At 37.0% G+C, this 10,655-nt stretch overlaps 2 protein-coding genes across 5 annotated transcripts in view; both read right to left on the reverse strand.

Moving 5' to 3' along the window:
• LOC306873155 (SH3 and PX domain-containing protein 2A-like) overlaps nucleotides 1-4,439 on the reverse strand; it is a 101,385-nt gene extending 96,946 nt beyond the window's left edge. For 2 of the 4 annotated variants that reach the window (XM_079422238.1, XM_079422237.1), the window contains exon 1: nucleotides 3,881-4,112. In XM_079422238.1, coding sequence (XP_079278364.1) covers nucleotides 3,881-3,952 — 72 coding nt within the window. In that variant the 5' untranslated portion in view covers nucleotides 3,953-4,112. Of the gene's footprint in view, nucleotides 1-3,880 lie in introns of all 4 variants that reach the window. The other 2 variants (XM_079422236.1, XM_079422235.1) reach the window with 2 other exon arrangements.
• A 1,119-nt stretch (nucleotides 4,440-5,558) lies between these two features.
• LOC306873156 (CST complex subunit STN1-like) lies at nucleotides 5,559-9,894 on the reverse strand. Its single transcript, XM_079422239.1, has 9 exons — nucleotides 9,551-9,894; nucleotides 9,172-9,267; nucleotides 8,691-8,768; nucleotides 8,380-8,547; nucleotides 8,123-8,243; nucleotides 7,585-7,735; nucleotides 6,920-7,045; nucleotides 6,587-6,659; nucleotides 5,559-6,279 (listed from the first exon to the last, which is right to left on the reverse strand). The coding sequence occupies exons 1-9, from the start codon at nucleotides 9,684-9,686 to the stop codon at nucleotides 6,122-6,124; spliced, it is 1,107 nt and encodes a 368-aa protein (XP_079278365.1). The 5' UTR covers nucleotides 9,687-9,894; the 3' UTR covers nucleotides 5,559-6,121.
• Nucleotides 9,895-10,655: the final 761 nt, after the last annotated feature.

Consider the following 10,655-nt stretch of genomic DNA (forward strand, 5'->3'; position numbering starts at 1 on the left):
CAACTGTCCCAATACTTATGCTCACATCAATGAGTGGGATGAACTCTAAAAGTGCTGTTCTTTTTATTTGGTAAAACATGTATGTGTTGAAACGGCTAATAATAAAATGTGATATTCTGTAGTTTTGTCTTATATTCATCTTTTAATCATATTTGCAAATGTCTTGACTCCACAGCCAACAGAGCAATTTTGTCTTTACTCTTCCAATACTTTTGGAGGGCACTGTATATGGCATGAGCATTGGAGAGCATGAGATTTCTTTCAAAAATAAATTTTTAAAAAACTACAAACTTTTGAACAATAGTACATGCAATTTTACATAACAAAATCATGCCTACAACCTTAAAACAACCATTAAAATGCCATGACAGCTCAAATAATACACAAGCAATACAAAATAATAATAAATAATGCAAAAAAAATAATTCCATTGTAGGCTACCTCTTTTATTTTTATTTTTTAAAACAGAACAAGGGATAAATAAAATGTTCATTGTTGTGGTAACAACACAACATACAAAACTACCAAATTTTGGGTCACACTTTATATTAGGTGGCCTTAACTACTATGTACTTGCTACAAAAATAAGTACAATGTACTTATTGTGATCATATTGTATTGCAAAACACTTCTGCTATTGAGGTGGGATACGGGTAAGGTTAGGGACAGGTTATATGGGTAGGTTTAAGGGTGGGTTAAGGTGTAAAGGATAGGTCAACAGTGTAATTATAAATGTAATTACAGAAATTAATTACAGATGTAACTACATATAGGTATTTTTAAAAAATATAAGTACAATGTAAAAACATGTATGTACACAATAAGTGCATTATATCAAATTATTAATTTAAATGTAAGTACATAGTAGTTAAGGCCACCTAATATAAAGTGGGACCACATTTTGCTATAAGTTTGATCGCAACATATATTGCTGTTAATAGTGTTCACCGTCTGTTTGATTACATGACATTAACGAACTGCTTGATTTTACCGTACACTTCAGCCACATGGACATCAATTTGAGATGGTCACATAAGCTATTACTAAATATAATGTAGAAACTTAAATTTTCTGTAAAACTGCTTTGAAACGATTTGCATTGTGAAAAGCGCTATACAAATAAACGACCTCACTCATACAAATTCACAAGATTTTTGCTAAATCGTACGTATTTTACGAGTTGCCAATTCATATGAATTTGTACGAATGACCTACACCTCACCCCGCCCCTAAACCTACCCGTCACTGGGGTTTAGACAAATCATACGAGTGATGTCGTACGAGATATTAATTAAATCTACAATACAAAAATGTTTTTGTAAGTTATTGTATGGGTTCAAAAAGACTTGGAATAAAGGACACAAGTCTTGTGGACAACTTTTGTGGTACTTTTAAATCAGCTTAAGGAAAATAGCAGCATTAACACCATTCAAACCATTTCCTTTTGTGCTATACTGAAAACAAGAAAGTCTGAAACACCTGGAACAGCAGGAGGATGAGTAAATGATGAGAGATCTTACATTTTGGTGTGAACTATTAGGAAAAAAAATTTAGAAATAAAAGTGTTTCAATAGCCATTACACAGGGCAAACAGTCATGATTCATGGCATGTTGTGGCATTAACATGTTGTAGTGGCCTATAACAAGGATTTAACAGATGGAAACAGCTAAGGAAATGTGTCATGTACAAAAGCTGACAAGACAGCAGATTGTCTAGGGAGAGCCTCAAGGCAGCTTTGTGTAACATTCACACACACAAACACATTTTGGACATGTGGGGCTCTGTTGGGAACCAGTGCTCGCTAATGAAGTGAGTGTGTGAGAAAACATGTCTCACACACACACACACGATTTCCACAAAGACATAGAAGCAATTCTGTCCACCTTCGGAGGAGGGTTTCAGTGCTCACTTCCTGTCTGGAAGCATGACATTTTCCATCGTATGACCCCCTATTTTTACTCGGCCCTACTTCAAATTCTCAGCTGACTAATGATGACAAACCTGCACTCCTTTTCCGAAGTGGTTGTGAATACACTCTTTATCATCCAACCGATGCACGTAAAACTTGTCCCGGATCAGAGTAAAAGCCAGTAAGAACCTTGTCTAGTGTATGAAGGAGTTTGTTTGCACTTTCTGTAAATACAGCCAAGCTTCCATTCAAAGAGAGGAAGTCAGACCGTTCCTGGGGAATAAAACAAGGGCATGTGGGTTCACATTTCCCCTCCTCCTTTTCTCTATCTCTCTCTCTCTGAAAAGTAAAGCATACCCAGCTGTTTGACAAACATTACTAATGAGACTGAACAACTGCTTTTCTTTTTTTTTTTTTTACACTCTTTCCAGAGTATGTGGAAGCCTGTGGGATACAAGGTCATGCATATTCTGAAGTCTCACTCTCTCGGGAGAGACTGTAGTGAATCTGTGGCAAAGCAAATGACTCCAGTGTAAGTTATGGGGGAGGATGCTGTACTAATGCTGATCTGAGAACAGCCCTGCAACTCTCGTGGGTTAGGAGATTGAGACAATGGGCCCATGTTAAACAACTACTGATGAATGTCAAGGCTGTTCAAATGTACCATCATTTAGAATGACAGAATATTTGGTTGACTGGCTACTGTCTAAAAAACTGGGTTTCTCTATTTTTAATGGCAAAACAGTGTGAAAAGTTGAAACTATCTTTTTTATGTGCCACCTTTTTGTTTCAGTATGCACTCAAGCTGGAATGAACTTTACAAGTCTATAATGCACAATCTTAATTTATACCTTGAAATAAACTATGCTTGAGTATTTTGAATATGAATTAATAAATATTTAAGATTTTGTACTAGAAATAGGTCACTTATCAACTGGTAACATTAACCATCTGAACTCTTTGTAGAGTAGGTCAGATATATCTTCTCTTTGGATGATCATTCTCAAATCATGCATGATCATCGGGTTTCACACACATTTATGGCGTTACATAAGGGATGGATATGCAAAACACAAATAAAATCTCAAATCCATACGACTATGGGAAATGGGACAGATTTTCATTATATTTCAAAAATGGCCCAAATTCATTCCATGTAGTTTATGTTGAACTAGTCTTTAGGTAGGCTAATCTATATGGTCTAGCACATGCTTTCAAGAAGTGGCATCATAAATATTTAAAAGAACCCGCAGAGTCCATCTTTTGCAGAAAATACATAAGCTTCTACTCCAGCCATATACGGGCACTTCTTCGAGCCACTAAACCCAGAATCTGTCACTGAAGTTGTGGCCTAAATTGCTCGAAAAGGGGGGTGTGGCAGAAAGTTTAATAACTTTTGAGACAGATGATCAAAACATGCACGCCACTGATCATTAGACTCACAAATTCATTCTCAATAACATTGGATTTTTTTCTCCATGTTCATAGAAACAATATAGCCTATACCATAATTGTAGCATTTCCGCAAATTGTGATTATGCTGTTGTTATTGTCCTGATTATGCAATTGACATTACCTGCAGACATGTTATTTCATTTGAATCTTACATAGAAATCTAAATCCACTAATTAATTTGCCAAATGAAAATAATTGATTAGGCATATGCAGGTGTTTAATCTGAGGTAATTCTTTCCTGTACTTTATTTGTTTATTTGTTGTTGTTTTTCATCTTAAACGGACGTCTGTGGTTTGTATGTGTATTATTCTCCAATAACAATAAAACAACTCTCTGGCTCATCTCGGCTAATGATAAAAAAAAAAACAGACTATTATAGGAGAACGCAGAACCAGCTCAAAACGTATTTGGTCATAATGTTGCAGAAATGTTCTTTATCATGATCCAGATGCGTCTTTCTGTATCTCAGCATCAGGTTCGAGAAGGACGCAAGGTGAATAGGTAGCCAACTCACGTAATGTTTGGATGGATTCCTCCTCTTCTGAACATCCACCACTTTTACATCCAAAACTGTCCTAAACTGCATTGTGAACACAGAGGCTTCGGGAGCACGGCTAGTAATCAGATAGCTACAGAATTAAATGGACAGTCACGAATAATATCGATGTTCCTCTTCTCAATAAAAGCAAACGATTCTTGCCCCGTCCGTCCGTTTGTTTAATCAGTCCGTTTATCCCCCCCACCCCCCTGACGTAATGTAGAAATGGAGATCGAGCAATAAATCATGCAAAACTTATATCCGTCTGCAGGAAACGCACATTCCCGTATCCATTTCTCTCACAACGCAGAGCGGATTCTAGACCCGCCGCGTCCCAGCAGAATTCGAATCGAGACGCGTTCTACAGTGTCATTCTGGAATCCGGATCGACGCGTCATAAAGGCACGAGCGCGTCCTTTGTATGGACTACAGTAGAGAAGCTGAAGTCTGGGGGTTCTCCTCAAACGTGAGCGGCGCAAGTCATAAAGGCCGGGGCGCATTCACCGTGAAGTCCATTCGCAGGAAGCGCGCGCACACACTGGGATATTTGGGCAATGGGGCTGGGCTTCTTGACAAGGGCTCCGTTGCAGTTTAAGAGCCTCTACGGGGAGAGAAAATAATAATAATAATAATAATAATAATAATAATGCGAGTGTTGTGTTGATGTCGTTGTCCTCCTTCGTAAAAGAGACAATGGCTGGATTTTACAGACCAGGCATTGTTTGCATGTTTCAGCTTGTTTAAAGACCAATTGTGTGAGAAAAGAATGCGGTAGCGTATCTTGATTGTAATAACATAGTCTATGTACGCATACAAACAAAATCATAAAAGTCTGCTGCGCATCTATTCCATAATCTAAGAATATCACAAACAGCGTGAGACGTGATTTCTGTTACTCATATTTCCACTGAGCATACGGAGAGCTGAACGCGCAGAGACAGATGTGCTCATGGACAGTGAGGTATCTATTTGCTTACAGTGACCTCCTTAGGCCGTTGAGCGTAACTACAGCTTCAAACGACTCAATTAGCTCGCCCACTATAACACCCCAGGGCCATATTCATGAAAAATCTCAGTGCTCCTAGTAACAAAATTCTAAGAAAATTCTTAGAAATGTGGTGGTTTCCTCTTAAAAATAAAAATAAAAAAGTTCCTAGTGAAGAAAAAAGTAATTCAATAAGCCTTAAAAGAGGTCCAAAATTGTTAGGAGTACAGACGGGGACTTTTAAGAGGATTTAGAGTTTCTTTAGCAGTGTAGAAAATTGACAAAGCATGAAGAGGGAGAAGAAATATGTTGCACACAATGCATGACAGTGAGTTAATAAGACACCACACATTAGATCATGCAGGGATCATACTTGTGACTCATCTTATTAGAAACATGCTAACATCTCCGACATCCAGAAATGGATCTTTGGCAACTGGAAAAAAATGCAACTATGCAGCAGTGATGATTTGGGTCTGTCACAACCTTCTATAAGCAAAGTGATTACACAAACAATTACCTTATTTGTGTCGCTGTTCATCCCCTATCAAATACGTTAAGTAGCCTATGACACTAACAGCATGGTAAATAAAAAAAAAAATATATATATACATATATGTATATAATGTGTCTGTGTGTGTGTGTATGGTAAAATGACACCTATAATTTCAAAGTGAAGGCTTATAATAGACCCTACACTTAAAAGCACTCTTTTATTTCCTTCATGGACAACCAACCAATCACAATCTTCAAAAGGCTGTGTCATACCTAGTCTCCTCATTAAGATACATTTTTTTGTCTTTTACTCACTCAGAGTTGCTCTCAGATTGGTCCCGAATCTCTCTTAAGCTAAGACTCCTACGTAGAAATTTTGAAGTTAAATTAGGAGCTTTCTGAGAGGATTCTTAGAAGCTTTAAGAATGCAGGCCCAGGACACTCTTTGTAATATAATGGAAGTGAAAGGGATCTGGTTCCATCAAGCTCTTATTATTATTATCGAATCTTTTTAACAGGGCTATAACATTTGGGTTAAACAGTAGAAATACTCAATTAATAAAAGTTTGTTTAATCTGTTAAAAGTAAATACTGTTTGTCTGTATGCTCTTCTTATGCTGAACCACTGGGGGGAAAACAATAAATTATGTATAAAACTGTCTTTAATTATTTAAATAACACAGGTCTTCATGATAGTTTTTTTCTTGATTACATTTTATGGAATTTAAAAAATGATGCTACAAAACAGTGTAGTGTGCTTCTGTTGTGCTTATTATGTCACTATTGCATTCTAAGAATGTCAGGGCAACCTCCAGCACCTCTCGACTCAGAGTTTGGCTGTAGCTCTGCCTCACGCTGGACAAAATATGCAGGACATGGCATCCTTTCTCAGCATCTGCCAAAAAAATGTTTTTTTAAACTGCATATGAGGAAGGTCCTCTAATCATGTATGGGTGTATGTTTTGAAATAATGTTGCCTGCCTATACATTATCTCACTCATTATACTAATTATAAAACAAAATACAATAAATCAAGATTTACAAAAATTAATACTGCTTCAAATTGAAACTATTATTTGAAATGAAAAGATTCTATAGTTTATTATACAAAATAATCTGACTTGAGAATGCAGTGTCTGAACAACCAGAAACTAATATTAATAACAGCATGTGCAACTATTATGTAAAAAAAAAAAACTCACATTTTTCCCGTTTGGTATCCTTTCGTAAAACATCCTTGATCGCTGTGTGAAGATCTTTGTCTTGCTCTGTTACCTAAAACAGCCAAGTTAATGAAAACATAATTATATTTTACACTAGTTTTAGGCATTATTATATGTTGTATAACATTTCTGTTGTGATTAAACCACAGTAAATATTATTTTAAAATCCCAGTGGTACAATCCTGAAATGTGTAGAAAGAATGTGTAGGAAGCAAATATTAGACATTATCCCTTTAATTTTGTTCAGAGTCTCCTGAGGTAACATTAACACTGTTGCACTTGATAAGAGGTGTGTGTAACCATCGCACATACATTGTAGACTTCATCCTGGGTCCGTATTTTCCGGAATATTTGTCCCTCATCCTGGAGAACACTCAGAGTCTCTTTCAGAAGGTTTCGAATTTGTGTGGCAAATGACGTCCCGGGCTGATCTGACTCCTTCAGAAAAAAAAAAAAAAAAAAAAGCATTATGAAGGATGAGTCACTTCAACAATGAATCACACTTCTGTCATGCATCATTGAAAATTACCAATTCAGCCTCCTAAAAAACTTTCAACAAATAAAGAACATTTAAATAAAATGCAAATTCCATGCACGTTCTCATTTGACTACTAAGGAAAATATCGTTAGGCTTCTCATTAGTATACTTCTCATCACCATATGCTGCTGTCCTTAAAATTCCAGACTAGCAGCATCTCATAAAAGTGCTACAGACGATCACTCCCTGCTGCCATCAAACAGCACAACACATCCTCCCTGCCGTGCCCACCATAAGTTATTCCTGGCTCTTATATTCTGCTATACTCCAGCCAAGAGCAGTGACATTGAACAAGGACGTTTTACTTTGATAGCTTCATGCATTCATCTTTTGTGTATGCAAAATCTGCATTTATAATATCTATCTATCTGTCTGTCTGTCTATCTATCTATCTATCTATCTATCTGAGTATAACGGAGGTCAAGGTCAGGGCCAGTACCTGTTCTGCTGAAGAACTCTGGATCAGCGGATGCAAGAGGAACTCAACATCGTATGGACGAAACCTGGCAACCTCTTTCTCCAAGAAGAACTCCTTAAGGGTGAGAACGGACCGAGACAGCAAATAGTGGAAATGCGAGGAACCACCTGCTCTGTATATAAAATTTAAGAGCACAGAAAGCATTTTTTGTATATATACATATTGTATTTTGTGTGTGTGTGTGTGTGCGCGTGTATGTATATGTATATATATATATATATAGATACAATGGAGGCAAAATCAACAAAAGAGCAATGATATGCAAGTGCTATAACAAGTCTCAGTTAGCCTAATGCAGTACACGTAGCAAGGTATATATATATATATATATATATATATATATATATAATAAAAAGAAAACAGATAGAATAGAAAAAGAATAGAGCAAGCTAGTGTTAGAGGTCTTTTTTAATATATGCATACATTTTTCCCTTTAAAAGAATTAGGTTAATGTCACTGCAGTGTAAGATCTAAGATATCACAATTTTCTGTGACTCACTCTGTACCGCCCAGGTCATCTCCTGGCATCAGGAAGGGCTGATCATAGCACTTTCTGTACAGCTGAGGCATTTCCAGCATACGCGATATCTGCTCTGCCATCACAGGGTCATTGACTTTATCTACACACAGAGTGATGATTACAGAAAAATAATTATTACTGAATCCAAACTGTTTTACAAACAGGCTCAATCTAACTGATTAAAAAAACGAATTATCTGCCAGAATAGAGTCTGAATCCCTGAACATTTGACTCACAGAAGGAGGAGGCGCTGATCTCCCTCACATCCCTGGAGGTTTTGACGGTTCCTCGTACCCTCAGCAGGTCTCCGATCTCCAGCACAGTGCTCTTCTGTTCAGCCTCCTTCAGCTGTTTGAGTTCATCTTCAATGTTAAATCCTCTGGAGGATCCACTAGGTTCTCTGACTACATTAACATTCGCACTGGATTAGTACTTTTAATGGATTAATGTCCATTACATATATTTTCCATAGCTTTTTTTATTTTATTTTGGTGATTAAATATTTACATAATGGTACTAATGTTGTGTCAGAGCTTTCATAACTTACATTTAGTTGATTCTCCTTGAGCATTACATTTCTCATCTTTCCAACAAAGACAGTTTATGACACCGGTACTATCATCCACTGTGTGTTGAAGGAGAAAAGACAAGAAAGAGTAAGACAAGGTGCAACAAGTGTCTCTTTTTTTTCAGGTGCAGTCCTTGGTCACTTGATTCCCAGGGCAAGATAACACAAAAGCAAAATTACTAGTCAAGTGCTAATGTTCATGGATGAACAAAGAAAATTTCCAACTCGACAGTGACCACCACTCATTTTTTGTGATCTATTTGATAACAGATTTTATGCATTTATTTTTAACTATATTTTATGCTAACTACTGTAAATATATTTTACTACCATATTATTATTGTTGTTTTATTTATTTAAAAAATATATATATAAATTATTTAGGCAATGCTACAATGTTTACACTTTTATGCTGAAATATAAAAACAAAAATATAAAAAAAAAACATGTTTTTCCAGACCTCCATAGCAGTGGAAATTTTCTCTCTCCCGCTTGTAAACAACTGTCCCCAATACATCCACCTTGAAGATTGGGTGAGTCTTGTAGAAATAAACTCCTACAAACATCACATCCACATGACAAATATGGGAGCTTTGTGGCAACAGAAAGAACAGAGTCTTTTTATCTATACGTTATTATTTAAAGACAGCACCTGACAAACAAACAAGAGGCTGACAAACACTTTCCTAGTGGGACTAAGTTACAGGTGTTTGGAAGAGAGGTTTGAAAAGTTCTGTAGTAACTGTTAGCCTATTTTTATTCCCGTGTATATAAAGACAACTCCGTTAAACAAAATGAAAGGGGCAGGGGTTAACTGCTTGATTTTACGCTAACGCTACCAGGTACTTGTCTGGACTCTTTCATCTGTAGGATGTCAGTGATGTAGAGTCTGGAGTATGCGGAGAAGACGGGGTCCAGACCCCACAGAACAGACGGCAGCTCAACAGCATCAGCATCTCCGGGATTCACTGCCATCGGACATCACTCGACAGTACAAAGTTAAGCACCGAAAACTAAGAGAAGCATAAACACGAGAGCAAATATCCGCGCTTCTAGAGTGATCTCGATTAAACTTAACTTGTTTTACTAAATGACGCAGCAACATGAAATAAATAATGCTGGAGCCTGATGAACGCACGGAGTCATGTTTGTGTTTTTCCGCTCCCTGCGCAGTTGACTCACTGCGCATATAAGAAGGAGCTACGCGGAACTCATGAATATTAATTAGGTTACGTGACAGGACGCTCAAGGAAGGTGACCAAGTAGCTAAGTTTAGTCTAGATAAATGTAAATATAGTGGAAATAAGCCTTTGTTTTTAATTTTAAAGAAGTTCAACAATATCTAAAAAAAAAAAGAAAGCTGTAAAATGTGGTACTATTTGTAAACATTTGAATTGAATGTTTTTATTTGTTTGTTTGTTTGTTTGCGTTTCTGAGCCAAATATGCATATGCAAACAGTAAACGGGTGGCCAGCCGAGGTCTTTAAAGTCTTTAGAAGATAGCTAAATTTCGTTTTCTCAATGAGTAGCTATTTTAAGGAAAACTAATGTTCCCTGACCGGGAATCGAACCCGGGCCGCGGCGGTGAGAGCGCCGAATCCTAACCACTAGACCACCAGGGAGCGCTGAGTAGCCACATCTGGGCTATAGTATGTTCTCAAAGAATAGTAAAGAGTCCTTCAGAAGATAATCAGCTCACTCAAAAGATTTGTTGGACTTATTGTTCAAAATACACTAATTATCTTCTGAAGTTTACAGATCATTACACCTGGGTCTTGTGAAACACTGTAATTTAAGATTGTTTTTCCTCTTTAGTTTTTACCATCCACTAGTCTTGAAATATATGGGATAGAGATCTTTCTTTCCTACAGCTGTCCCCCAATCTGGCCAAGCCAGTTCCAAAACCCCTAAATGCTTTTGGGAAACGCAGCCAAGGGGGTGCCT

The sequence above is a fragment of the Barbus barbus genome (genome assembly GCF_936440315.1).
Source record: "Barbus barbus genome assembly, chromosome: 7".
Lineage (NCBI taxonomy): Eukaryota > Metazoa > Chordata > Actinopteri > Cypriniformes > Cyprinidae > Barbus > Barbus barbus.

Excerpts from the sequence above, each read along its gene's own strand:
- LOC306873156 (XM_079422239.1), bottom strand. The coding sequence starts at position 9,686 with ATGGCAGTGAATCCCGGAGATGCTGATGCTGTTGAGCTGCCGTCTGTT. Across the intron at positions 8,244-8,379 it reads GATCAGCGCCTCCTCCTTCT|ATAAAGTCAATGACCCTGTG; the intron begins GTGAGTCAAATG and ends CTCTGTGTGTAG. Across the intron at positions 6,660-6,919 it reads CCCAGGATGAAGTCTACAAT|GTAACAGAGCAAGACAAAGA; the intron begins GTATGTGCGATG and ends TGGCTGTTTTAG.